Source organism: Hippopotamus amphibius, chromosome 2 (genome assembly GCF_030028045.1).
Source record: "Hippopotamus amphibius kiboko isolate mHipAmp2 chromosome 2, mHipAmp2.hap2, whole genome shotgun sequence".
Lineage (NCBI taxonomy): Eukaryota > Metazoa > Chordata > Mammalia > Artiodactyla > Hippopotamidae > Hippopotamus > Hippopotamus amphibius.
The window spans coordinates 127,497,986-127,523,434 of record NC_080187.1 but is presented as its reverse complement, the minus strand read 5'-3'; the positions used below and the strand labels follow the sequence as shown (position 1 = coordinate 127,523,434).

The following is a 25,449-nucleotide window of genomic DNA, read 5'->3' as shown; positions in this document are numbered from 1 at the left end:
ACTTTGCTATCCTTGCTGTACATACTTTTCATAGTTAGCACTTTGATGTTTGCTTTGATGACTTGGAGCACCATTTCAATCCATCCGTGTCCTCTCTGGTTTCCTTTCCGTTTTCTTTTTTGTTTGTTTAGAAAGTCACTTTGCCTTGTGAGAGCAAATCTGCCCTCATGTTCTGATTTTGATGGCTTTGTCTTTTACATCTGACTCTTTAGACTGCTTGCACTTAATTACCTTTTATGTTCTGAAGTGAAGAGCGAACTCTATGTTTTCAAAAAACACTTGCCAAGGTCTCTCTGGGCTTCAGGCTCTGTTCCCAGGGCTGCGGGACCGTGGCAGCTGTGGCAGGCAGTGTCCTGTCCAGGGGCCCTGGAGCGCCGGTGGCTTGCAGAGGGTCTTGTCTGCTGAGTGCTCATCCTGAGACAATGGCTGAGGGTGGGGGGAGAACGGTGCCTCTGAGAGGTGAGAAGACCTTTGGGTGTGGGCAGACAGCTAACCTCTCAAGCCTCCATTTCCTCGTTGTACAATAGGGCTAATGATAATTTTCCCCATTATCGCAGGATTGTTGCAGAAAAGTGCACGTAGAGTTCTTGGTGCTGCCAGACGCAGAGTGAGCACTCAGCCCGCCTTGGTGATGATGGATGGTGTCACTCTCACAGGGCCACGTTCTTTTCTTTTTCCTTTTCATTAAGGATAAAATTCATATAACGTAAAATTAACCATTTTAAAGTGAACAATTCAGTGGCATTTAATACCATTCACAGCATTGTGCAACCATCACCTCTATCTAGTGCCAGAACATTTTCATCCCAAAAGGAAACTCCGTGTGCACTAAACAGTCACTCTGCACTCCTCTCTGCCCCCACCCTCTGGAGTTGCCAGTTGGCCCCTGTCGCACTGCATTTACCTATCCTGGGCATGATCATACAAATGGACTCACAGTATGCGGCCTCCCCTGTCTGATTTCTTTCACTCGGCACAGTGCTCTTGAGGCGCATCCTTGCTGTCGCGTGCAGCAACCCTTCAGTCCTTTCCAAAGCTGAGTACTACTCCCCTGTATGGTGGCACTGCAGCTTGCTTATCCGTTCATCAGTTGGCAGATCGCTTCCATCTTTTGGTTGTTGTGACTAATGCTGCTGTAAACATTTGTGTACAGGATTTGTTTGAGAACTTGTTCTTAGTTCTTTTGGGGTCTATACCTTGGCGTGGCATTTCTGGGTCATATGATAATTTTATGTTTAACTTTTTGAGGAACCACCCTACTGGTTTACATACAAACTCTACCATTTTACATTCCTGCCAGTGATGTGAGAAGGTTCTAATTTCTCCACATCCTCGTCAGCACTTGCTATTTTCCTGTTTTTTTTTTTTTCTTTTCAAAATTATAGCCATCCTAGTGAGTGTGTGGTAGTGTCTCATGGCTTTGATTTGCATTTCAGTGGCATCCCGATGCCTAAGGATGTTGAGCATCTCTTCACGAGCTTGTTGGCCATTTGTATTTCTTCTTTGGAGAACTCTCTATTCTATCCTTTGACCATTTTTAAATTGATTTGTCTTAGAGAGTTCTCCCACAAGGGAAGAATCACCTGCTTTAATTCTCGCTTTCCTCTTCTGAGCTAGTTTGGTCATCCACTCTGTATAAACAAGCATGTCAATGTTAAGACAAAGAAAGAGAGTTGAGTTGATAGACGCCTTGGTGGGGGGCCCTCACAGTTATAGTAACTATGGAAGACAGAAGAACACTGGCTGTAATCTTTACTTTCAGCACTGGTCTGGACCTATAACTAAAACCAATCAATACTGGCTAAAAAGTCTTTTCCTTAAATCTGATAGGTGTAAAAATAAGAAGTGACAGCATTTAAAAAATAAATAAATTGATTTGTCTTTTTGTCATTGAGTTGTAAAGTTCTTTATGCATTCTGGATGATAAACCCTTATCAGGTATATGATTTGTAAATATTTTCTCCTGTTCTGTACAGTGCCTTTTCACTTTCTTGATAGTGTCCTTTAATGCAGAAAAGTTTTAAATTTTGATGATGTCTAATTTAATCTCTTTTTCTTTTTGTTGTTTGTACTTTTGGTGTCATGTCTAGGAGTCCATGCCCAAATCCATAGTCATGAAGATTCACCCCTGTGTTTTCTTTTAAGGGTGTTACAGTTTTAGCTCCTATATTTAGATTGTTAATCCATTTTCAGTTAATTTTTTTGTATATGATGTGAGGTAGGTGTTCAACTTCACCCTTTTGATATCCAGTTGTCCCAGCACTGTGGTGCAGCTCCCTGGGGAAGGTGACTTACAGCAATCCCTTTTATGGGGTCCGGAGGGGCCCTGCCCATGGCTGCAAACTGCCTATGGTGAAATGATGAGGGTGCCCTGGCTCTGAAACATCCCCCCACCCCAGCCTCCCAGGGCTCTGTGGTGACAGGGCAGTGATGGCCCTCATGGAGGCAAGCCCAAAGGATGGCCAGTTCCCTCTGCCTCTCTCAGTCACACATGGTGAGGCCTTTCTTGACCCTCCCTCTCCTCTTCGAGTCTCCCAGCCCATCCCTGTGGGCCACTGTCACCACACACACTCTGCCCCAGCTGCCCTCATGCTACCCTGCCCTTCCTCCTGAAAAGTGAGTGGGAGGTGCTGCAGAGCTCTGCAGGGGAAGCACTTGAGGAGCTGCTCACTGCTGGTGGTGATGTCTATTTCTCCTCTGTTTCAGCTGTGTTGGAGTGGAGGAGGAGGAGGCCCCAGACATCGACATATACCACTGCCCAAACTGTGAGAAAACCCACGGGAAGTCCACCCGTAAGTATAGCACCATGCTGCTGCCTCGTGGATCTGACTGTGGGGGCAGGGTCTCTGCTTGGCCTTGACCCTGACCCCAGCTGGACCCCACCTTGCTGGAGTGAACCACCCTGTGTCGTTGCAGCCAGGGGACTCTGTGTCTAGGGACCACCTCCTGCCTCATTTATTGCCCCTCATGGCCTTCCTGGGCCCACTGTGGCCCCTTCTGATCATCTCCTGCCTGCAGATGTAGCTGGAGCCCCTCATGGCCTTGTCAGAGAGCCCACCAGCCTTCAAAGGCCTGGACAGCGATTGCAAACTCCAGCATTTGCAGTGATCAGGCAACCTGAGATGGGGACATAGGCTGGGAGATGTCCAAGGGGCCATCCCTCCCAGCCCTGCCCACCTCTGCCCAGCTGGCCACCGCTATGCAAGGGATCTGCTCTCCTTCCCTTCTCCAGCATCCCCTGCATGGAATCTTAGGTGATTCCTTTTTCTCTCTCTCTTTTTTTTCAGCAGTGAAAATCATTTTATTTCCTTTCAGTTCTACATTATTAATAAGCAACAGTATAGGGAGGAAAATTAATAGTTTTTTTTTTAAAAATTGAAGTATATGGCCAAGGAATTTTGTGTTTTTGAAATGCAAAAGAGTTCCTTTTTTCAAATTGCTATTTGTGCATCACAAGGACTTTATCTTCCTCCCCTTCCATCTGGTCCTTTAGGAGTGTGGGGGTTCCAGTGGGGGCTCCCCAAGGCACAGGCTCATCTAGGGTGGCTCTAGGGGGCCCCACATTGTGGCTGGGAGGCGAGTTCCAAGGCCAAGTCTGTGTGGGGGAAGTGCCATGATATTCTGGGGCTGGACCCCTGCAGCCCTCATGGGGCGAGGCCTGTGGATCCAGTGGGCCTAGAGGGAGGACACCTGCACAGGGTGGAAGCCCACCACCAGCACCCCTGTTCTGTGGGTTGAGGCCAGCCAAAGGAGCCTAGCATAGCCCCTTGGGAAGCTGAGTGAAGTGGGGTCTCACCTCTCGAGACGACCTTCCTTGGCCTCTCTTTGTGCCTGACCCGTGCCCATCACCACTGCGTGACCGTGGGAGCTGTGTTCGCTTAGGCTCTTGGACCCTACGCTCTGGCACACTGTGGGCATGTGGTAAATGCATGAGAAGATGAAAAAGAGAAGGCCTGGTGGCCTCTGAACTTCCCTGGCATGAAGGTTCTCAAGTTCCTAACTTACCCTCATACCCCCAGAAGTTGGCAGCACGGACGCCCACAGCACACCTGCCCTGAATCACCTGATACCCCCGGTAACTGCTTTACAACAGATACAGGAGGGCGACTGTCACCCCGTGGCTTAACCTGCACTGCTGACACCTCACGAACCCCCAGGGAAGCTCAGGGCCTAGGAGAGGTGAACAGATGTGGACCCAGGGCTGCACCTCGTGGCCCTGGGGGTGGGGTGGGGGCCGATCAGAGCTAGACCCTGGAGACACGCCGTGTCCTCCCGTTAGAGCTGAGTGCCTGGGTAGGCACTTCCCTGGGGCGTGCTCAGGGAGGGTGGGGGGCAGAGCCGCCTCTGTGAGCGCTGTTCTAGATCAGCAGACAGTGTGGGACGGCAGCCTGGCGGGACCCAGCAGCCGTTCCCTGGCTGCGTGTGTGTGTGTGTGTGTGCATTGTGTATGTGCATGCACGTGTGTGTGCTTATGTGCTTTATAAATTCTGTGAATGGGACTTTTCCTGTTGTTATCAAGGGCTGTGTGCCCATCAGGGACAGAGGCACAGGTTCTAGCACCTTCTGCCAGTGTACGCTCCCAGATTCCCCATCACCCTTCATTTTACACGTGTGTGCTCCGACCAGAGCCTATCTGTGGCACACTGGTTGGTTTCTGCTGCGTGAACTCCAGTCACACCTTCCAGGGGAAGGCCCCTTGGTGACCCTGTGCCTCCTGGGGGCCACCCAAGCCCACGGGCCTGCCCTCTTTCCTTGCCCTGGCCTGGGTGGGGTTCGTGGTGGGCACAGTGAGGTGAGGAAGGTGGGGAGAGACCAGAACAGGCTGGAGTTGGGGAATGGAGCACCAGGGTGGGATGGAGGCGGGGTTCCCAGAGTGAGCTAGACCTGAGGCCACGTCCCTCGAGCTTTGCCTCATGTTCACGGGATCACAGGGTTCCCTCCCCATGCTGTTGCCGCCTGTCTCTTGGGCTGATTTTGGTCTGTGACCCTTGGGCCCACAGGTGTACCCAATTCCCAGATTTGGGGTGGGAACCCAGGGTCCCTGTGGGAACTCGACGAGGTATCCTTACTGAGGTGAAAGCTCACGGGAGGCAGGGTGGCATGGCCCTCGAAGAGGTTCTGAATCCTGGTGTCGTCTCTTGTTAGCTCTGTGACTGCTTAAGAGGTTACTCACTGATTTCTTACTTTGCTCCTCCCTGAGGCAGGTGTAGGTGTCACATCTTTGGGGTGGGGTGAACCACTCTTAGAAGGGTGGACCAGGCTCTGGTGCCAAATGCCTTTGGGACACCTGTTGCCCCCCATAACCCTGGGGGGCGCACTGAGACCCCACCAGCTTCCTGCTGTCCCCTGGGCACCTTGTCAGAGGCTGCCTTGGGCCACCATAGGCAGGAGAGGGCTCAGCCTCTGGGCTCAGGAGGCTCATGGGCCCTGGGGAGGGAGGGAGGGAGCCCACCAGCCAGGGCTGCAGAGAGGTTCAAGGGTAGCCCCGTGGAGCTCGGACCCTGCCTCCCAGCTTCATCTTAGGCTGTTGTCGCAGCATATCTGCTCCATCCACAGTGTCAGGCATATTCCAGCCTCTGCACGAGGTGCTTGGAACTGCCCAGTCCCGAGTGAGGCCCTGGGAGGCCCAGATGGCCCAGGACCACCATTGTCCCCTGGTCAGCACGCGCTTCTCAGGTCCAGCTCCCACCAGGCAGTGGAGATGCGGCGTCCTTTCCCTGCTGCCCACTGCTCCCCTGGATGTCTGCCGTCGCTGGGCTGCACACCCCTCCAAGACTCGGTTTCCCCAGGTGGCCTTCTGGCACAGGGCACTCCATGCTCGCGAGGAGCCCGGGAAGCCGGGACCAGCGTTAATGACAAGGCGCAGAGACACCCAATAACTTGACCAGGGTCGCACAACTATGAGATAGCTGTGCAGGGAAGATTTGGGCAGGGGACACCGAGCCCTCTGGATCTTCCGTCTGTGCCTGGTGCTGCCACCAGAAGCCCCACCTCCTGCCCTCCCTTCGTAGGGTCTTGACAGATTTCCATCATATCCACTCACACCTTGGTTTTGGAGACCAGGCATGGTGTAAACATCACCGGCTGTAAGAGACAGTCTCAAGGAGTTATGACTTGATGAGACAGGGAAGGGGTGGGCAGTTTGGAACAAGGGTCAGCCCAGCCACCGCCCATCCAGCACCTTCCCCTTCCTGCTTTAGGCAGGTCCTTCTCAGGGGCAGTTGTTTGCTCCTTCATCCCCACAAACACCGAGACGCAGGAGGACCGCAGCCCCCACCCCATCCCCATCTGTGAAGGACAGGCACCCCGAGGGTCCCGCCGGCTCTCCCTCACCGCCAGCCTCATCTCTGCCTGAGGGTCAGCCTGTTTCAGACCCTGGTCTCCGGGCCTGGCCCGTCCTCACTCACCGAGGTATCTGTGCCTGCCCTGAATGGGGGCAAGGGTATCAAGGGAATAGCTTCCTTCCCTCTGAGGGCTCGAAGTGCAGTAGGGGAGTGTGTTCGTGTGTGTGCGTGTGCACATCTGTGCTTGTGTGTGTGTGTGTGCGCTTGTGTGTACGTGCCTGTCCCAGTCCAGCAGGGGCATGTGTGCGCGCGTGTGGGTGTGCGTTCATGGGTACATGTGTCACAGCCCAGGAGGGACAGGTGTGCGTGCTCACGCATGAAAAGGCCCAGGTGAGTGTGTGCAGTGCCCGGGGAGCCGGTGTGACAGCAGGACCGCCTGAGGGAGGGGCAGGCGTGGTAGGCAGGGATGAGGAGGACAGAGGGCATAGCAGGTGGCGCTGGCCTGCCCTGCCTGTGAGTTGTGGGCTGTCGTGGCCGCAAAGGTCCCAGCAGGGAAGGACAGGGTCTGTGCTTTTGAGGGCAAGTCTGAGTGGAGCCAGGCAGGAGGTGTCCTGAATAGCGAGCCTCAGTGGGACCTTCTCAGGAGGCGCTCCTGACGCGTCCTCAGCAGACTGAGTGCTGAGTGGGGTGGGGTCCCCGGAAGCCCCAGCTTTCGGGTGCCGTCGTCTGAGCCAGCCGTGCGGGAGGTATGGGCTGAGGTGGGGGCTGTGACTCAGGGATGCGGAGGGTGGGGGCTCCTGACCATGTGACAGCTCGGGGTCCTGAGAGGCAGCGGAGACCGGATGGGCCATGGTCAGCGAACCCCACGTTCTTTGCCTCTGAGGGGTCTGAGTCTTGCGGTGTTCACGGTGGCTGCCCTCCCCGCCGGGCCCCTGGAGGCCCAGGGAGGGGGCTGCGGGGGGTGACCTGCCTCCTGTTTCCCCCCGCAGTGAAGAAGAAGCGAACCTGGCACAAACACGGCCCGGGGCAGACGCCCGAAGTGAAGCCCGTGCAGAACGGCAGCCAGCTCTTCATCAAGGAGTTGCGGAGTCGCACCTTTCCCAGGTGAGCAGGCGGCAGTCTTTCCCGCTCCAGCCTGCCTGCTCCCTCCGCGGTCCAGATGCACACTCCGCACTGGGGCTCCAGGGCCATGGGCTTCCCTCCGGGGGAGCAGCACGTCCCTGAAACTCCAGGTGCTCCCGGCACGGGGGTGATCGCTCCCTTCTCAGCACCTCGGAGGACAGCTGACGATGACCCTGTTCACAGCCCGGGAGGGAAGGGACCCATCTCCCCCACCTGGTATGGCCCTTCCCGTGGAACCTTCCTGAGAGAGAGGCCACTGTCCCCATTTTATGGACCAGGAGTGGGGGCTGGTGTCCAGCCTGAGACCACCCTCTGGAGGTGGTAGGTCCTGTGGCTCTCCTCTATGCCCACGGCCTGGTGGGGCATCCCCAGGTCTTCTTAGAGTGCCTCCACCCCCCGCGCACCCTTGTCCTGTGTGAGGGCTGAGGCCAGAGAGCAGGGCCATGGGGAATGGCTTCTGGTGAGGGGGCCACGGTGACTGCGTGGACGTGCAGAGGTACAGACAGCTGCTCTGAATCACCCTTGGCCCTTCACAGCTGGAAGACAGTTTCTGTTTGTCTGACAAAGTCGTTACTTCTTCTTCACTTTTGAAGGATGATTTGAAGGATATAGAATTCTAAGTTGGTGGGTTTTTTCTTTTAACACTTTAAATGGCTCATCCCATTCTCTATTTGAGTGCATGGTTTCTGATGAGAAATTCAGTGTAATTCTTACCCTTGCTCCTTAATGGATAAGATATTTTTTCCTGTCTGGATTCTTTCATTTTTTTTTCTTTTTTCCACCTTTGTTGAACTATAATTCGTATACCATACAATCCATCCATTTAAAGGTTACAGTTCAGTGTATTCACAGCTCTGTGCACCACCACCAGTCAGTTTTAGAACATTTCCATCACCTCAGAAAGAAATCTGTAGCTTTTTCATCCTCTGTCCTCCCCTCTTCTCCCCGAAGTCCTACCACTAATCTGCTTTCTGTCACTCTAAATTTGCCTATGCTGAACATTTCTTCTAAATGGAATCATACAATATGTGGCCTTTGTGACTGGCTTGTTTCACTTGCATAATGTCTTCAAGGTTCATCCAGGGTGTAGCAAGTGTCAGCACTTCATTCCTTTTTTATGGCTGAGTAATATTCCATTGTGTGGATAGACCACATTTTATTTATCCATTCATCAGCTGATGAACATTTGGGTTATTTCTGATTTTTGCCTACTGTGAAGAATTCTACTGTAAATTTTCTTGTAAAATATTTTGTTTGGACATATATTTTCATTTTTTTTAGGAGTAACTCAATATTTAATTGTTTAAGGAATTGCCAGACTGTTTTCTACAGTGGTTGTACCGCTTTCCATTCCCACCAGCAGCGTCTGAAGCTTTCAGTTCTCTGTGTCCTCACCAGAACTTGTTATTGTCTGACTTTTTGATTCTAACTATCCTTGTAGGTATGAAGTGGTCTCTCACTGTGGTTTTCATTTGCATTTCCCTGATGACTGGTGATGTTGAGCATCTTTTCATGTTCTTGTTGGCCATTTGTCATTTGACCATTGAAAGTTTTTTTTGTCTTTTTATTATTGAGTTGTAAGAGTTCTTTATATATTTTACATACAAGTCCCTCATCAGATATATGATGTGCAATTACCTTCTTCAATTTTGTGGGCTGTCTTTTCACTTTCTTGGTGTGTTTTGAAGCACAAAAGTTTTTAATTTTGATTAAGGCTAATTTATTTATTTTTTCTGTTGTTGCTTGTGCTTTTGTGTTAGACAAAAACAAAAAGAAACCATCGCCAAGTTTAAGGTCATGAAGATTTATGCCTGTGTTTTCTTCTACAAGTTTTATAGTTTTAGCTCTTATATTTAGATCTTTAATTCATTTTGAGTTAATTTTTGTATATGGTGTGAGGTAAAGGTCCAGTTGATTCTTTGGCATGCGGATATCCAGTTCTCCCATGCACCATATTGAAATGACTCTTCTTTCACTATTGAATTATCTCGGCACGCTTGATGAAAAGCAGTTGACCATAGATGTTTGGGTTTATCTCTGGACACTCAGTTCTGTTCCATTGATCCATATGGTCTGTATGTCATATCTGCTATGCCAGTACCACACAATCTTGATTACTGTAGCTTTGGAGTGAATTTTGAAATTGGGAAGTGCCCTCCAACTTTCTTCTTTTTAAAGACTGTTATGGGTACCTTGTATTTCATTCAGCATTCCAAGTTCAGCATGTCACTTTCTGCAAAGTAGTCAGCTGGTGTTTTGATAGGGGTTGTGTGGAATCTGTAGATCAGTTTTCCGTTATTTCTTTTTTTTAATATAAATTTATTTATTTTATTATTTATTTATTTATTGGCTGCATTGGGTCTTCGTTGCTGCACACAGGCTTTCTCTAGTTGTGGCGAATGGGGGCTACTCCTCCTTGTGGTGGCTTTCCTTGTTGCAGAGCACAGGCTCTAGGTGCTTGGGCTTCAGTAGTTGTGGTGGGTAGGCTCAGTAGTTGTGGTGATGGGCTTAGTTGCTCCACAGCATGTAGGATCTTCCCAGACCAGGTATCAAACCCATGTCCCCTGCATTGGCAGACGGATTAACCGCTGCGCCACCAGGGAGGTCCCTCCATTATTTCTTGAATCCCACGTCTTCCTTCTAGATTTGGTTTCCTTCTTGCTGAATTATATCCTTTAGTGGTTCTTTCAGAAAAGCCCTATAAAAACATTCTCTGTGTCTGAAAATATTTTTATTTCATCTTTATTCTTGCATGATTCTAATTTTCTAAAATGGATCTAAAATTCTAGAGTGAAAGTTATTTTCTTTGAACTCTTTGGAGATACTATTTTGTTGTCTTTTGACATTTCTTGTTACCGATATCAGCCTAGTTGCTGGAGTTTTTGTTTTGTTTCATTTTCATTTTTGGTAAATACTCTGTTTTTTTTCTCTGAAAACTTTTGAGATTATTTTTTCATTTTTGATATAGCATAGGTATACTGCCGTGCCTCTAATGTGCATTTGTTTTTATTTATCCTGTTCATGACTCAGTAAGTGCCTTTAATTTGAGGTGTCATATTTTATCTCAATTCTGAAAAATGTTGTTTTCTTTTTTAATAGCATGTCTTCCCCATTCTCTGTCTTATTTTTCAAATCTTTTCATCAAATTCACTGTTTTTTTCAGCCAGTTACCATTTAGTGTATCTGCTGAGTTTTAAAAAATTTCAGTCATTACATTTTTCTTTTCTACAGTTTCTGTTGCTTTTCAGTGTTGCCTGTTCTTTTCCCTCCTTCCCTGTTCTTTGCCTTATTCTCTCATTATCCCTTTGGATGTTTTTAATGTATTAAAATCCCCTTTTCAATTATCCTATTATCCTTAGTTCTTGGAGTCTGCTTTTCTGGGCAGATGAGGCTACTGGCTCTCCCTGCTGGGGGTTCACCTCCTTCTGGGAGGCATGGTCTTCAGGGCGCACCATTCCCGTGGCGGCCAGTCTGCCCTGGGCTCTGAGGTGTCCCTACAGGATGGTTTCATGCTTACCTCTTGCTGTGTCCTCATGGTTTCACAGTTCCAGACCAAATCCATGGGTGTTGTGTGAATTTGGAACTCTCACTAGTGTGACAAGAGCTTGGGATTCCGGTTTATCCGGGGCAGCCTTCTACAGTGGCTGCCTTGTGGCTTCCACCGCTGACTCTGTGCTGTCCTGGTACTCCCAGAGCGTCTCACAGCAGCTGCCCCCACACTACTTCTCCGTCTTCCTCCTCCACCCACTCCTCTGGTTTATCCCTAACACTCCGTCACCCAGGATCAGTCTTCCGTCCTCACCTTAACTGACCTTTGTCAGCACATAGCAGCGGTGCAGCCCCCCTTTCCTTGAGTCCTGACCTCTGTGCAGACCGTGACACCATGCTCTGCTGGCTGTCCTCCCCTGCCTGTCCCCTCCCTGCTGACAGCTCTCCCTGAGGGATTCTGGGAACTCTGCTCACTCCCTACTGTCGGTTTCCCTGGCCTCGTAGAGTGTCCCTTGGCCAGTAGCTCCTCAACTTCTTTCTCCAGCCAGTAGTCCTTCTGAGTTCCTGACCTGTCTGTCCAGCTGGTGCTTCCACTGGCCAATCCCAGCAAGTGTGTCCCTACTCAGCTCTGGATCTGCCCCACCCCCACCCCTGCTCTGCCTCCAGGCCTCAGCCAGTGGCCCTGGCCCTTTGGTCACTGAGGCCAGTCCCTTGGCCGTTCACCTCTGCTTCCCCCTGTTCTCCCACCTCCATCTGATCTCCTGAGTCCACCACCTCCCTCTCACTGTCACCTTCTGGTCCAGGCACCACGTGCGGAGTCCCCTCCTCCATGGTTGCCCTGCCGCCCCCTGGTCCTGCTGCTGTCCACTGCACGTCCACGCAGCAGCCAGATGAAGCCCTGACTGTCGCTGCCCTGCGCAGGCTGTCCAGTGGCTCCCCAGGGCTCTTGGCGCGAGGTGGCCTGGCCCACCACCTCCCCCCGCCCCTCTGCCCCCAGCTGCCCAGGTCCCTCTCATTCCTCACTGTTGCCACATCCTCCTCCTTCCAAGGCCTTCGCTGGTACATTTCTTCTGCTCAGAGCCCTGCCCCTCACTCCTGCTCCCCCAGGCTTTGACAGGCCCAGCCTGACACTGCTTCTTGCTGTCTCCACCACAGCACTGCTCTCAGCAGTGATGAAAGCCCCTCTCCAGCATCACCACACAGGGGTCTTTTGAGCTGGGTCCCGCAGGTCTCCAGTGCCCAGGGCAGCATCCAGCACACAGGAGGGCAGGGACCTGCAGACCACAGCATCCCAGCCCCACCCCACCCAGGGTCCTGTGCTTGGCTTGTTCAGGGGGTAGGTTCTCTCTGAAAAGGGGCTTATCTCCATCTGTTGTGTCCTTAGGCCCTGGACCTACCCCCACGCAGGGGTCTGATCTCTGAGCACTCAAGAGGAATATTATTGAGTTGGGGGGCGAGTGGAGAGCAAGGGAGGGGGGAGAGGGAGCTCGCTCACACCTCTTGAGCCGCCCTCTGCCATAGGAAGAGGGACGGTGTGGTGTGTCCGCATTCTCCACTCACCACAGCCCTGGACAGGTGCCTGGATCTCCCGGACCTCAAGGTTCCTGTCTGTGCCGAGTGTGTGGGACCCTGCCGTGTCCACCCTGTGGCTGCCCTGTGACCACTGAGTGTGGCACGGTGGCTGGTGCTCCTTCTGGGGCGTGGGAGGTGTGTGGCTGGAGCTCAGGCTCTATGTCTCCATCCCTGAGGCCCTGTCCAGGCCTGTTGTGGAGGCTGGGACCTGGGCTTGACATGACCTCCGCCTTGTACTTCCCCGCAGCGCGGAGGACGTGGTGGCCCGTGTGCCAGGGAGCCAGCTCACGCTGGGCTACATGGAAGAGCATGGTTTCACCGAGCCCATCCTCGTCCCCAAGAAAGATGGGCTGGGCCTGGCGGTCCCAGCCCCCACCTTCTACGTCAGTGACGTCGAGAACTACGTGGGTAAGTGCCCTCTCCTGCCGGTGAGTTGCGGGTTCTCGGAGCCAGGAGTCCCTGTATACATGGCCCAGGCCCTGGCTGTGTCCCAGAGCCACGTGAGCCAGTGTGACTCGGGGTCTCTGTGCTCCCTTCCAGTTGCTCTTAGAATGAGACCCCATGCCCCAGCAAGTGATGTGTGACCTAGGCCCCTTCCCTTCTCAGTTACTCTGCCCACAAAATGAGGGCTACGTGGGGACCCCTGGATTCTGCAGCTACAGATTTCATTACTGTTGGGCACTCATGATTGTCATGCGTGGGAGGGCCCCGGCTGTGGGGTCCACTGCTCCTAAGCTTCGCGTCGTGTCCTCCTCAGCCTCTGCTGGGGCCAGCCTGGGGGCTGACCTCCCTCGTCTGCCCTGGACACGCCTTCCCATGGCCCCAGGGCTACCTCCGCTTCTGGATCCCTGTGGGTTCTACCTGGTGCTGTCGGCACCCTGTCTTGTGTTCCCTGGCAGCTCCCCGTGCTGTGGACCCCTCAGTCCGGATGCCTCTGGGTGGAGGAAGTGCTTGTATGTGCTGGGGCATCCTCTGGCACAAAGAGGCCAGCACGCGCTTGCAGTGACCTTGGCAGGGCTGGTGGCCACACAGCCCTGGCTCTGAGGCCCTCATGGTTGCCGGGGTTTGGGGTGTCACAGGGATGCTAGGGTGGCCAGTTCAGAGAGGGGAGAGGAAACACCCTGAAAAGGCAAATGCCCAGGCCAGCTCTGGCCGCACACTGGGCAGGAGAGAGCACAGGTGTTGAGACCCTCAGATAAGTTGTTCCATCACTGAACTCTTGACCTTCTGCATCTGTAAAGCCTGTGAGTTGGGGGCAGGGGGCAGATGGGTGTGAGGATTAAATGAGATCTGTACAAGCCACATAGGAAGCCAGTGGCATTCCAGAGAATGGGGTGGGGGGCAGGGGGTGGGGATACCTCTCCTCCGGAGCTGAAGCCCACCAGGGGAGGCCCTGAGGCTGACCAGCTTGTGGCAGGGAGGAAGAAGGGACTCGTGTTTTCGGTCTGGCAATGACCCCCATCCAGGGTTGTTTCTGCCATGTTGTAGCACCTGTAATAACAGATAATATCTAGTGAGTGCCTCCCAGGTGCCAGGCATTTTTCTAAGCTGTTTCTGCATAGGAGCTAGTGTAGTCCTGCTCACAGCTCTGTCATCCAGGCCCCAAGGCTCAGCCAGCTGCAAAGGGCGGGGCCAGGCTTCCCCCCGCCCCCCCCCCCCCGCCCCCACTGTGTCTACAGGAGTGGGAAAAAACTTACCAAATAGGGAGGAAAAGGTCCAGAGTTTTCTATTGTAAAGGTATTTCTTTCACCTGTTAATTTTTTTATTATGCGACTTTACACACACATAAAAAATGAGAGAAGTAAGCAGTGAACTGCCATGTACTCAGTACTCGTCACAAAACCCATCAGCTTTTGGCTGTTTTTGCTATCTCCCTAACTCCCTCCTCCCCCAAGTATTTGAAGGCAAATTTCTGGTACATACGTCATTTCACCCATGAAAACTCCAGTACACAGTGCTAACAGACGGTTTTAAAAAATATATAATCACTAATTAGTAGAGAAATGCAAATCAAAACCACAATGAGGTATCTCCTCACACTGATCAGAATAGCCATCATTAGAAAAATCTAGAAACAATAAATGCTGGAGAGGATGTGGAGGAAAGGGAACCCTCTTGCACTGTTGGTGGGAATGTAAATTGATACAGCCACTATGTAGAACAGTATGGAAGTTCCTTAAAAACTAAAAATGGAATTACCATATGAGCCAGCAATCCCACTACTGGGCATATACCCAGAGAAAACCATAATCCAAAAAGACACATGCACCCCAATGTTCATTGCAGCACTATTTACAGTAGCCAAGGCCATGGAAGCAACCTAAATACCCAGCAACAGATGAATGGATAAAGAAGATGTGGCACATATAAACAATGGAATATTACTCAGCCATAAAAAGGTATAAAATTGGGACAGTTTTAGAGACATGGATGGACCTAGATACTGTCATACAGAGTGAAGTAAGTCAGGAAAAGAAAACAAATATCATATATTAACGCATATGTGTGGAATCTAGAACAATGGTACAGACCAACCAGTTTGTAAGGCAGAAATAAAGACAGAGATGTAGAGAACAAACATATGGACCCTAAGGGGGAAAAGTGGGTAGGGAGGTTGGGGTGGGATGAACTGGGAGATTGGGATTGCCATATATACATTACTAATAAGAAAAAAATATCAAATTTTACACTTTAAATGTATGCAATATATTGTATGTCAATTATATCTCAATAAAAGTCCTTAAAAATAGAAAAATAATATATATAATCACAGTTCCATCTTGCACTTTACGAAACTAACAATAATTCCTTAAAATCACCTAAGACCCACCTAAATTCTCCCCAGTTGCCTCAAAAACACCTTTTTATATTTGGATGTTTGAATCTGAATCCAGACAAGAGCCACGCACTGCACTTGGGTTTTCTGTCCCTTCAATCTCTCTTGTAACAGCCCCTGTCTGCTTTCCATTCCCTGGGTTTGTTGGAGAAATGGGCTTGTTTGTCCTGGAGAATATCACATTAAGGATTTGGCTGACAGCGTCCCTGTGGCACCATTTAACGTGGTCTCCTGTGCCTGGTGGCTCCTGTAACAGGTGGTTAGAGGTTGCTTAGATTTGTATTCAAGTTGTCGGCAGGACTCCTTGGAGTGGAGGTGCTGCCGTCCAGTTCTTTCCAGTGGTCAAGGCGGTGCGGTCTCATCTGTCCACAGAAAGCTCAGCTCATTGTCTGAGCAGCTGGTGAGGACTGTTGCAAAGGAAGAATTTGCTCATTCTGTCCTTCTCTCTCCCTCTATTGTGAGTCTTCTGTAAAGAGCTTTCTCTTATTAGTTACTTGGTTATCCAGAACTCTCTTCTGTCAGCAGCAATTTTTACCCTGAACTTTTCCCAGCAAGTATAGAAAATGTAGGATAAATGTTTTTCCTTTTGCTTATCAATTTTCAGAATAATGAGTTGGTATCCTAGAAATGCAAGTTGTTTTTCTTTTTTTTTAAAGAACTTTATTATTTTTTTGGCTGCATTGGGTCTTCGTTGTTGCTTACGGGCTTTCTCTAGTTGCAGCGAGTGGGGGCTACTCCTCATTACAGTGTGCAGGCTTCTCACTGTGGTGGCTTCTCTTGTTGCAAAGCATTGGCTCTAGGCACACGGGCTTCAATAGTTGAGGCACGTGGGCTCAGTAGTTGTGGCTCGTGGGCTCTAGAGCACAGGCTCAGTAGTTGCAGTACACAGGCTTAGTTGCTCCGTGGCACGTGGGATCTTCCCAGCCGAGGGATCAAAGCCATGTCCCCTGTATTGGCGGGTGGATTCTTAACCACTGCGCCATTAGGGAAGTTCCTGCAAGTTTTTTTGATTAAAAAAAATTTAGAAGTATGTCCCATACGTGATTTGGGACATATTTACACTAAAAACATCTTCGTTGTTTGTCTGAAGCTGAAGTTCACCTGGGGTCCTGTATTTTTACTTGCTTCTCTGGCCACCTTAGCTGAGGCTTGTGACATGCCACCCCACCGCACCAGGGGGTCTTCTTGGCCACCCAAGGGAAGGAGGGGGCAGGGCAGCTGGGGGGAGGGTCAGACACTAGAGCCTGGAGCTCAGCATTCAGCCTTACCCTTGGTTGTCTTCTGAGGGCGAGTGAGAGCTACCTCTGCACATCCTGGCCCCCACCCTCACGGTAGGCCACACCATCTTCCCTCCCCTGCCGTCCCCAGGCCCAGAGAGGAGTGTGGACGTGACAGACGTCACCAAGCAGAAGGACTGCAAGATGAAGCTGAAGGAGTTTGTGGACTACTACTACAGCACCAACCGCAAGCGGGTCCTTAACCTCACCAACCTTGAGTTCTCTGACACCAGGTGCGTGGGGCCAGGGCGGAGGGACGGAGAGGGATGCTAGTTTGGAACATGCTGGAGATTTCAGCCTGTGACTGAGGCTGTTGAGGTCGGGGTGGCCTGGCTTATGATTTGTGACCACCTTGTCCGAGCAGGCATGGCCTTGAAGGCAGAGATGTGCCCAAGGCAGCAAGAACACTGAGACCCTGTTCTCGGCTTGGCTGAAGCGTCACTGCACAGGTGCTGCTGAGCTGGTGTTTTGGATGCAGTATTGTGCACTCTGTCCAGGACAGTGACATGTGGTAGAATCAAAGGCTACCTCTGCCTTTTCTCATCTTCCCTCGAGATGAGTCATCTGGTCTGACGTGGCCAGCATGGCAAGGAGTTGCATGGACCCTCTTGTCTGCTCTGGAGAGCAGCGGCTTTTCCTTAGGTGATGCCAGGAAGTGCCTGGGCTGTGCATGAGCAATGGTATTTACTGTCAGGGCCCCAGCGTGTCCAGTGACACTAGCATGAGCCCCTTTGAAAATTCTCCTTCCAGTTCTTCAGGAAGGAAGTTGTTTCTGGGGTAGATGGTTCTCGGGCCTTCTCCACGCCTGTCTTTGGGTGGAGGGTCCAGTGTTGGATGCCTGCCACAGCCACACGCAGCAGCTGTGATCCTCGGTTTGCTCATCTGTAGAATGGGAGCAGTGCCACGTAGCCCGCGATGGAGAAATAGGCACAGAACGCACATCTCAGAGCACCTTTCCCGCCCTGCCCAGAGGGCATAGCAGATGTGCTGACGGTTCCCATCACTGCTGACTGCCTTTTGTCCCTGCCTCCAGAATGTCCAGCTTCGTGGAGCCTCCTGACATTGTGAAGAAACTGTCCTGGGTAGAAAACTACTGGCCGGATGACGCACTGCTGGCCAAGCCCAAGGTGACCAAGTACTGCCTGATCTGTGTGAAGGACAGCTACACTGACTTTCACATAGACTCCGGGGGCGCCTCCGCCTGGTACCACGTGCTCAAGGTGAGTGCCAGCCTCTGCTCCCTGTGCGGGCCTCAGGGGCAAGACCTGCTCTTGAGCAGGCCACTCACTCTCAGACTGCAGGACCACGTATGGTCTCCATAGGCCCTACCAGTGGCCAGCATCAGGTGGCTGATGAGAGACGGGATGTTTCTCCACAGAAGGAACAGATGTGGGGCCCTCGGGAGGCGTGGGAGGCGGGGTGGGGGGAGCACCTCAGGGCCGGGCTGCACACATGTGTTGCCTTTTCTAAAGACTGAGGCTCGCGAGGCCATCGGCGGAGGCCCGCTTTAGTGGTGACCAGGCGCTCATGTCCAGGGAATGGAGAACAGTGCTGGGAAGACGTCCTGGAGAGGGGATGAGGGAGCATACCCCACGGGGAGTGTGAGGGGCTGGGCTGGGGGCTGGGGAGCGAGGCCGCGGTGGCACCTGAGCCGCCAAGAGAGCTGGCAGACTTCTGGCCGGGGACAGATAGGGAGGCTAAGGGAAGAGGGAGATGTGAAGGCAAACAAAAAAGGGGCCCCTAAGCCTTGGGCTCACCACTCCACCCTGGGTCTCCCCAGAGCTGCTGGAGCCCGGGCTAGGGTAGGCAGCTCAGGTTCTGATCCCAGCCCTTCGAGGCTCTGAGCAAGCCCTGCCCCCCTCCCTATGCATCCCCACCCTCGGCCTGTCTGCCCTGTGCGTGAGGACCTCTGTATCTCCTAGTCCAAGCGCAGGACTAGGCTGGGGCTGGCAGTAGGGCCGTCCTCCCATCTCCAGCTGGGACCCAAGCCACTCTCAAGAGTAGAGCTTTCTTGTAACTCGTCCGACAGCAGGTCACAACTTGGTTCCCCTTGGCACGAATGGCATCTGTAGGGCTGCAGAGATATGGTGTGTGGAGTGGCAGGGGCTGCCCTGAAGATGGTGGGGGCGCCTATGCCTAGAGTCTTCCTAACATGCAAACTTCTGAATTAAAAAGCACATGTGGCCCCAGTGTTTCAGGGGAGGCATGGTGGGCCTGGCCAGGTTGGTGTTGAAGCTAGGACTCATCCCCAGGACGTGGTGGGCTCCGTCCCCTCTCAGCACCCCCAGGACGTGGTGGGCTCCGTCCCCTCTCAGCACCCCCAGGACGTGGTGGGCTCCGTCCCCTCTCAGCACCCCCAGGACGTGGTGGGCTCCGTCCCCTCTCAGCACCCCGAGGACGTGGTGGGCTCCGTCCCCTCTCAGCACCCCCAGGACGTGGTGGGCTCCGTCCCCTCTCAGCACCCCCAGGACATGGTGGGCTCCGTCCCCTCTCAGCATCCCCAGCATATGACAGGCTCTGCCAATGGCCTCTTGTTGGCAGGGGGAGAAGATCTTCTATCTCATCAAGCCAGCTTCGGCCAACATCTCCCTGTATGAGCGCTGGCAGTCGGCCTCAAACCACAGTGAGATGTTCTTTGCTGACCAGGTGGACAAATGCTACAAGTGCACCCTCAAGCAGGGCCAGACGCTCTTCATCCCCTCGGGTGAGTGCCCTGTCCCCGTGTTTTGTCCCCCACCTCCGATGTCTCCCGGTGGGGGTCATGTCCTGGCTGCTGCCTGCCTTGCCTCGGGGTCAGTCCTGCTCTGTGGTCACCTCGGGGGCCACCTCGGGGCCATGAGCCCCTGCAGCTTCCAGCGTGGCTGTGTTCACAGAGGCCAGGCACGTGGGATTGCGTGGGGCCCCAAGAGCCCAGCCACACTGTCAGAGATGGTGTTTGCTGATCTCGACATTTCAAGCATATGCAGGAGGTGGAAGCGTGACATGAGCAGATAGATACCCTTTACAGATGTCATGTTGCTTCACCCATAAATATTTCACTGTATCTATAAGGTATCCTTTTAAAAATAACATGATTGCAATACTGTCATCACACTTTAAAAAATGAACAGTTAACAGTTCCTTACTATCACTAAATAGGCAGTCAATGTTCAGATTTTCTGGTTGTCATATACGGAGGCCCTCACATGTCCACTGATGTGTGTGCCTCTGAGTCCCTCCTGCTCTAGCCCCTGTGCCTGTGTCCTGCCATCACAGTTATTTCCCAAAGTCTGTAGGGACAAACCCAGCTCTCCTGGGAGGTGTGGTAACTCTGCCTGTCTCTTTCCACCCCTGCATGTAGAGATCAGGGATGCCGGGCAGCCCGACCCTGGGGTGGGTTTGAGCAAGTCCGCATGACTCCTGGGTCTCGGTTTCCCCATCTGTACCGTACAGGGCAGGATAGAACAGACTGAGTCAGCTTGGACACAGTCTGTCCTTCTGGGAGGGCCCACCCACGCATTACACGGAAGCCAGGGCCAGAGCACGTTCCAGGGGGCCCGGGTGGACAGGGGCACAGAGGAAGGGCTGCCAGGAGCCCGAGCCTTTGCTGGCTGGAGTCAGGCCAAACACCTGCCCAGAGCCTGGCATGAGAACACTGAAGAGGTAGCCACATCCCTGTCTCCCCAGGCTGGATTTACGCCACACTCACGCCTGTGGACTGCCTGGCCTTCGCGGGACACTTCCTCCACAGTCTGAGCGTGGAGATGCAAATGAGGTAGGGCCGCACCTGACCCCCAGGCTCCACTGAGCAGTGTGATGATACCTGCCCTGAGTCCTGGCTGGGCCCAGCCCGTGGGTGGCCCTGGGAACGGCTGTTTGCCTAGCTGGGCCTCTGCGTGGTGGGGAGGAAGGAGGAGATGGGCCACGATCCTACCAGGGCCCCTGAGGGGCCTGGTCACTGGACAGCCTCAGGCCTGTAGTGGGTTGGGGTGACCCGAAAGGCCGAGCTGCCTTCTCTGTGGGCACCGACCCACAGCTCTAGAAGTCACAGCCCATGCGGGTCGCCCTCAGGCAAAGCGCTCGCCCCGATGTGGTCTCCTGGTCCACCTCCCTTCATAGGTCCCAGCAGGGAGGCCAAAGCGGGCCTGGTCTGGGTGTGGCCTCTGGTCGTGGCGGGGGTTCCCTTGCCTGTACCGTTGCCTGCTCAGGGCTGAGTGCACTGAACAGTTCTTTGCTGTGGCTTCCAGAGCATACGAAGTGGAAAGAAGGTTGAAGCTGGGGAGCCTGACTCAGTTTCCCAACTTCGAAACTGCCTGTTGGTACATGGGGAAGCACCTGCTGGAGGCGTTCAAAAGTACGTCCCCTGGTCAGCGTCTCAGCCTGCGGCTCTGGACGGTTTGTTTGCGTGTGGAGCTCAGGGACGCCGGGGAGCGGTGACAGTTGTGCCGTCATGCGGCAGGGTGGCTGGGCCCTAGGGGACAGGCTTAGCGCTGCCTTCCTGGGCCCCGAGCAAGTCCCCTTAGCTCGTGGGCCTTGCTTTCCTTGTCTGTGTGCCGTGGGGGTGGACGGGACTCCTGCCTGCAGGGTTGTCTGGTGTCTCAGAAAGAGCACTGGCTGCGTCCTCCCAGACCTGGTGTGTGTTCTGCTCGGTGCCTGTGGCCTTGTGTGGTTACTGACAGGCCTCAGTTGGGACATGGAGAGGCCTGGGGGTCCGCCGGACCACCAGCCAAGGGACCCCTGCAGCATCCCTGCTGAACCGGGGCGGGGGAGGGGTGTGCCTGCTAGAGTCCCCTGTGGAAGGCCCGTGGGGAGCAGTGAGTGGGCTCCACTGGGTCGCTGCCCTCTGTGGACGTGGCCCTGCCTCCCAGGCCCTGCCAGGCCGTGCCTTCGGGCTCCTGGTGGCCGGCTGCTGCTCAGGTCTCCAGACTCTCTGAAGCCACGTGTGGGAGCCAGGAGCAGCGTTTGCTTTCAGGGAGAGCTTCCTTTTTCAGCAGCACCCGCCTTCCCAGAAGCTGCTTTTTTGTGTTCTGATAAGAGCCACAAGTGGTTACCATCTTATCAGGACCCCTTTGCACATTGGCTCTAGTTTGAGATGAAAAAGCTGAAAATGGTTCTTAACCTGGGTGGGCCAGGTTTCAGTGAAATTCGTCCATCGCTCTCCAAATTCAAGCCCTGCGCTCCACCTTGGCAGAGGGAGTGCCCTGCCCTAGGGGCCTTTTGCCAGGGAGATGGAATGGGGGCAGTGTGGGTGGAGTCACACCCTGGGGACCGGAGACAGCCTGACCAGGGTGACCGCTGATGAGCTGGGCCTCGCGGGGCTGCCCCTGCTTCTCTGCCTGGGGCCTTCCTCTGTGCAGGGGCTGACCGCTCAGCAGCCCCAGAGCTGAGAGGACCCAGGGATTTGCTGCAGGCCAGATAAATGGTCAGAGCTCAGGGCTGCTCTGCCTCCGTGGTCAGCTCTCCGCCTGAAGCGGGGATGCTCTGTCCCTTTCGTCTGGGGCTGGCTCCGGCTCCCAAGGGTGTGTTTCAGGTGGTGCTTGCCGTGAGCCGCCCCAGCAGGAACTGGACCCACTGCCCGGCATCCCTCAGCTATGCAGGGGGCATGTGAGGGTGGCAGTCAGCAAGCATCTGGGGATGTTTGGTTTGGGGCATCACTGTGGCCCCTCACTGATGCACGAGGGGCCTGGTGGGTGGACAGTGGGAAGGCCAGTCCTGCCCCTCGCAAGGCATCTTAGATGGGCGTCCCCTAGGTTCCAAGAGGAACCGTTGGCAGTTGGGCAGGTGGCGGTGGGCAGAGGCCTCTGAAAGGTCCGGCCCTGAGCACGCCCTACCACTGGGGCTTTAAGTCACCTGCAGGCGGCAGGTGAGAGTGGACACTCTCCTGAGCAAACCCGTTTGTCTTCCCCCAGGTTCTCACAAATCTGGGAAGCAGCTGCCCCCTCATTTAGTCCAAGGAGCTAAAATTCTCAATGGTGCTTTCAGATCATGGACGAAAAAGCAGGTAGGAGAGTGTGCTAGGCATGACCCAGGGCAGAAGGGAAGGTGGCAGGCGGGTAGCCGTCCCCAGGGCTTGTCCTTCCTTTGGTGGGAACTAGCATGTGAAAAGCAGGTGGGTGCCACCTGGCCAGGTCAGACACACGTTGGTGGGGGCAGATGCAGGAGAGAGCCCTCCATCTAGGGACCTGGCCTGAGGGCTGGGGGCTGGGTGGCAGGGAGAGTCAGTGGGAGGAAATCAGGTGGTGGAGACAGCACTGCATGAACCCAGAAGGACAGGGAGCAGGGAGGACTTGAGTCAGTGACTGGTTGGATGTTCAGGGCTCTGAATAGGAGAGCAGAGATGTCCTCGTCGTCCTCCTGACTGGCCCCGGCATCAACTCAGAAGCTGGCTTTGCTCTGTGACTAGGACAGTCCCTTTGCCCTATGCCCCTCCATTCCCCCTCCCCCCCCCCACAGTAGCACTGCCCTGTGCCTCCCGTGGCCCCCCGCAGTGGCACTGCCCTCTGCCCCCCATGGCTCCCTTGAAGCAGCATTTCTGGGCCCCCCTCGCGCCCCACAGGGGCACTAGCACCCTCACTAGCCTCCATGCAGCAGCTGCTTCTCCTTATGGAAGCTCCGGGAAGCCACTTCCAACTTCCCTTGGCATCTTGCCTGGATTGTTGGTACCGAGGGAGGGGGGAGGCCTGGTCAGCCTTGGGACTTCCTGTCCATTGCCTAGGGACTCCCTCCCAGTCAGGGGTGCCAGCACGGTCTGAGCAGGTCCCAGCAGGCCCGCAGGAGGCCTTGGGGTGGGGAGTCCAGGAGGGAAACACCTGTGCACTTCCTGCTGCTCTCATGGGTGAGCTGGGTGGGGTGGGGCAGCAGGTCACCTCCTAGGGCCCTCCTTCGGCCACATCTCCTCTTGCCTTGAGGGCTGGAGTGATGTAGGGTGTCCCTCCCCCCTCACATTGGCTGTGTGACCAGGTGGAGTGGCCTCGTGCCCGGGAGGGAGGCATAGCGCACATTGACTTCACAGCTGCTAGTGGCTGTTTGCACCCGTCCTCTCCGGGACTTGTCTGTCCGCCTGTAGAGCGGAGTCGCGGCAGGGCCTCCCCGTCGGGGCAGCGTCTGGCCAGAGCAGGCCAGCTCCCCTGGGACCCCATGCAGCCGGTCCATGCCTGTGGCAGTGCCTGCCCGTGTGCCTGTCTGGACGGCAGTGGAACCAGAGGTCCCGGGTGGGTCGGTGGGGGACAGCCTGGAGGGGCAGAGGGCCGGAGTCAGAAACCACGGAGGCCGAGCCTGCTTGGGGCCCCGTGGGTGGAGGGGGTGGGCGCCCGTGCCCAGACCCGGCGGCTGCCCTCTGACCCTGTGCGTGGCTGCCCTGCAGGCTTTGGCGGAACACGAGGATGAGCTCCCAGAGCACTTCAAACCCTCGCAGCTCATCAAAGACCTCGCCAGAGAGATCCGGCTCAACGAGGTAGGGCTGACGCTGAGGCCCACGGACCTCGGCTGAGGGAGGCCCTGCCTGTGTCCCATCGGAGCTGGCCGTGTGTGCAGCGGCCCCTCCTCCAGCCTCTGCGGCAGGGGCACCTGCACGGTGGCTCTGGACCCCTGGGCCCTGGTGCAGACTTGCAGGCTCTGGCGGGGAGCCCTGGGATGAGAGAGCAGGGAGGCTCCCCGCAGCTCCCTGTGGGGGTGGGGAAGGACTCTGCAGGGAGCACTCCTTTGGCCCCTTGAGACCCTGCTTGTGCGAGCCTGTCCAGCCCCCAGGGTGGGACAGCAGTCCCCACCAAGGAGGTGGAGGGGTCAAGTGGCTGGTGATGTGGATGGATGGCACCCTGTCTCACGGAGGGTGTGGGACAGATGTGACTGTGTTACACAGGTGGTGTAGGCGGTGTGGCTGTGTTCACAGACGGTGTGGGATGAATGTGCGCGTGCCACTGACGGCATAGACAGACACTCCTTTTCTGCTTGAGTGTCTGCCGTGGCCTGGGGCCGTGAGGCCCTCCTGGCGGGGCGTGGTTGGTCACCTCTGCCTGTCCTCTTCCCAGAGTGCCTCCAAGGCCTCCCGACCTGAAGTGACTGCGGCTGTCTCCTCGGACGAGGTCTGTTTTGGGGACCGGGAAAAGGAGGAGCCCCCGTCCCCCATTGAGGCCAGCCCTCCTCGGTCCTTCCTGGAGAAAGTATCCAAAAAAAAGACTCCCAAAACCGTGAAGATGCCCAAGCCATCCAAAGTTCCCAAGCCCCCGAAGCCCCCCAAGCCTCCCAAATCACTGAAGCTCAAGGATGGGGGCAAGAAGAAAGGAAAGAAGTGCAGAGGCTCTGCTTCACCCACCATCCCCAACCTGGACCTGCTGGAAGCCCACACCAAGGAGGCACTGACCAAGATCGAGCCTCCTAAGAAGGGCAAGGTGGGTGGCCTTGCCCTCCCCACCTGCAGCCAGCAGGCCTGCAGACACCTCCAGGGACCAGGCCTGTGGGGTGCTGCTGGGGCTGTCGTGTCCTTGTGCTAGAGACCCTGGGCAGTTGGGGTCTGCCCCAGCCAGCTTGGTGTAGTGGGTAACTGGGGAGAGACCCTCACGATAAAGGCAGTAGTGTCTGCGCTGGCTCAGGGTGGCACCACTGAGGGTCACCTGAGGGGACGAGCCGGCTGAGTCTTCCCTGCGGCCTAGACATTGGCTGAGACCTGAAGGTGGCCAAGGCACCCAGTGGGGGGCAGTGGGGAGGCAGGAGTGGAGCTGGTGATGGGGACAGGCTTCCTTGGGGGCCTGAGCCCCTGTGGCAGTGAGAGAGGCATGCCTGGCCCTGAGGACCCACCAGTGTGAGTAGAGGGTCTTAGGTGTGGGCTTTGGGGGCCGTGAATCCCTGAGACCGGGCCGCACTGAAGTGATTTCCTGCTAGTGGAAAGTCATTA

At 54.6% G+C, this 25,449-nt stretch overlaps 1 protein-coding gene across 4 annotated transcripts in view; it reads left to right on the top strand.

Annotated features, from left to right (window-relative positions):
* The window catches only part of PHF2 (PHD finger protein 2), a 92,697-nt gene that overhangs the window by 52,815 nt on the left and 14,433 nt on the right, over positions 1-25,449 (top strand). For all 4 annotated transcript variants that reach the window (XR_009051436.1, XM_057723222.1, XM_057723223.1 and 1 more), the window contains exons 2-12: positions 2,707-2,792; positions 7,274-7,388; positions 12,715-12,875; positions 16,672-16,813; positions 17,614-17,800; positions 19,122-19,284; positions 20,247-20,334; positions 20,807-20,913; positions 22,469-22,560; positions 23,923-24,012; positions 24,587-24,946. Coding sequence is in view for 3 of the 4 variants with exons in the window: in XM_057723222.1 (XP_057579205.1) it covers positions 2,707-2,792; positions 7,274-7,388; positions 12,715-12,875; positions 16,672-16,813; positions 17,614-17,800; positions 19,122-19,284; positions 20,247-20,334; positions 20,807-20,913; positions 22,469-22,560; positions 23,923-24,012; positions 24,587-24,946 (1,591 nt within the window). In the remaining variant the exon portion in view is untranslated. The remainder of the gene's footprint in view (positions 1-2,706; positions 2,793-7,273; positions 7,389-12,714; positions 12,876-16,671; positions 16,814-17,613; positions 17,801-19,121; positions 19,285-20,246; positions 20,335-20,806; positions 20,914-22,468; positions 22,561-23,922; positions 24,013-24,586; positions 24,947-25,449) is intronic.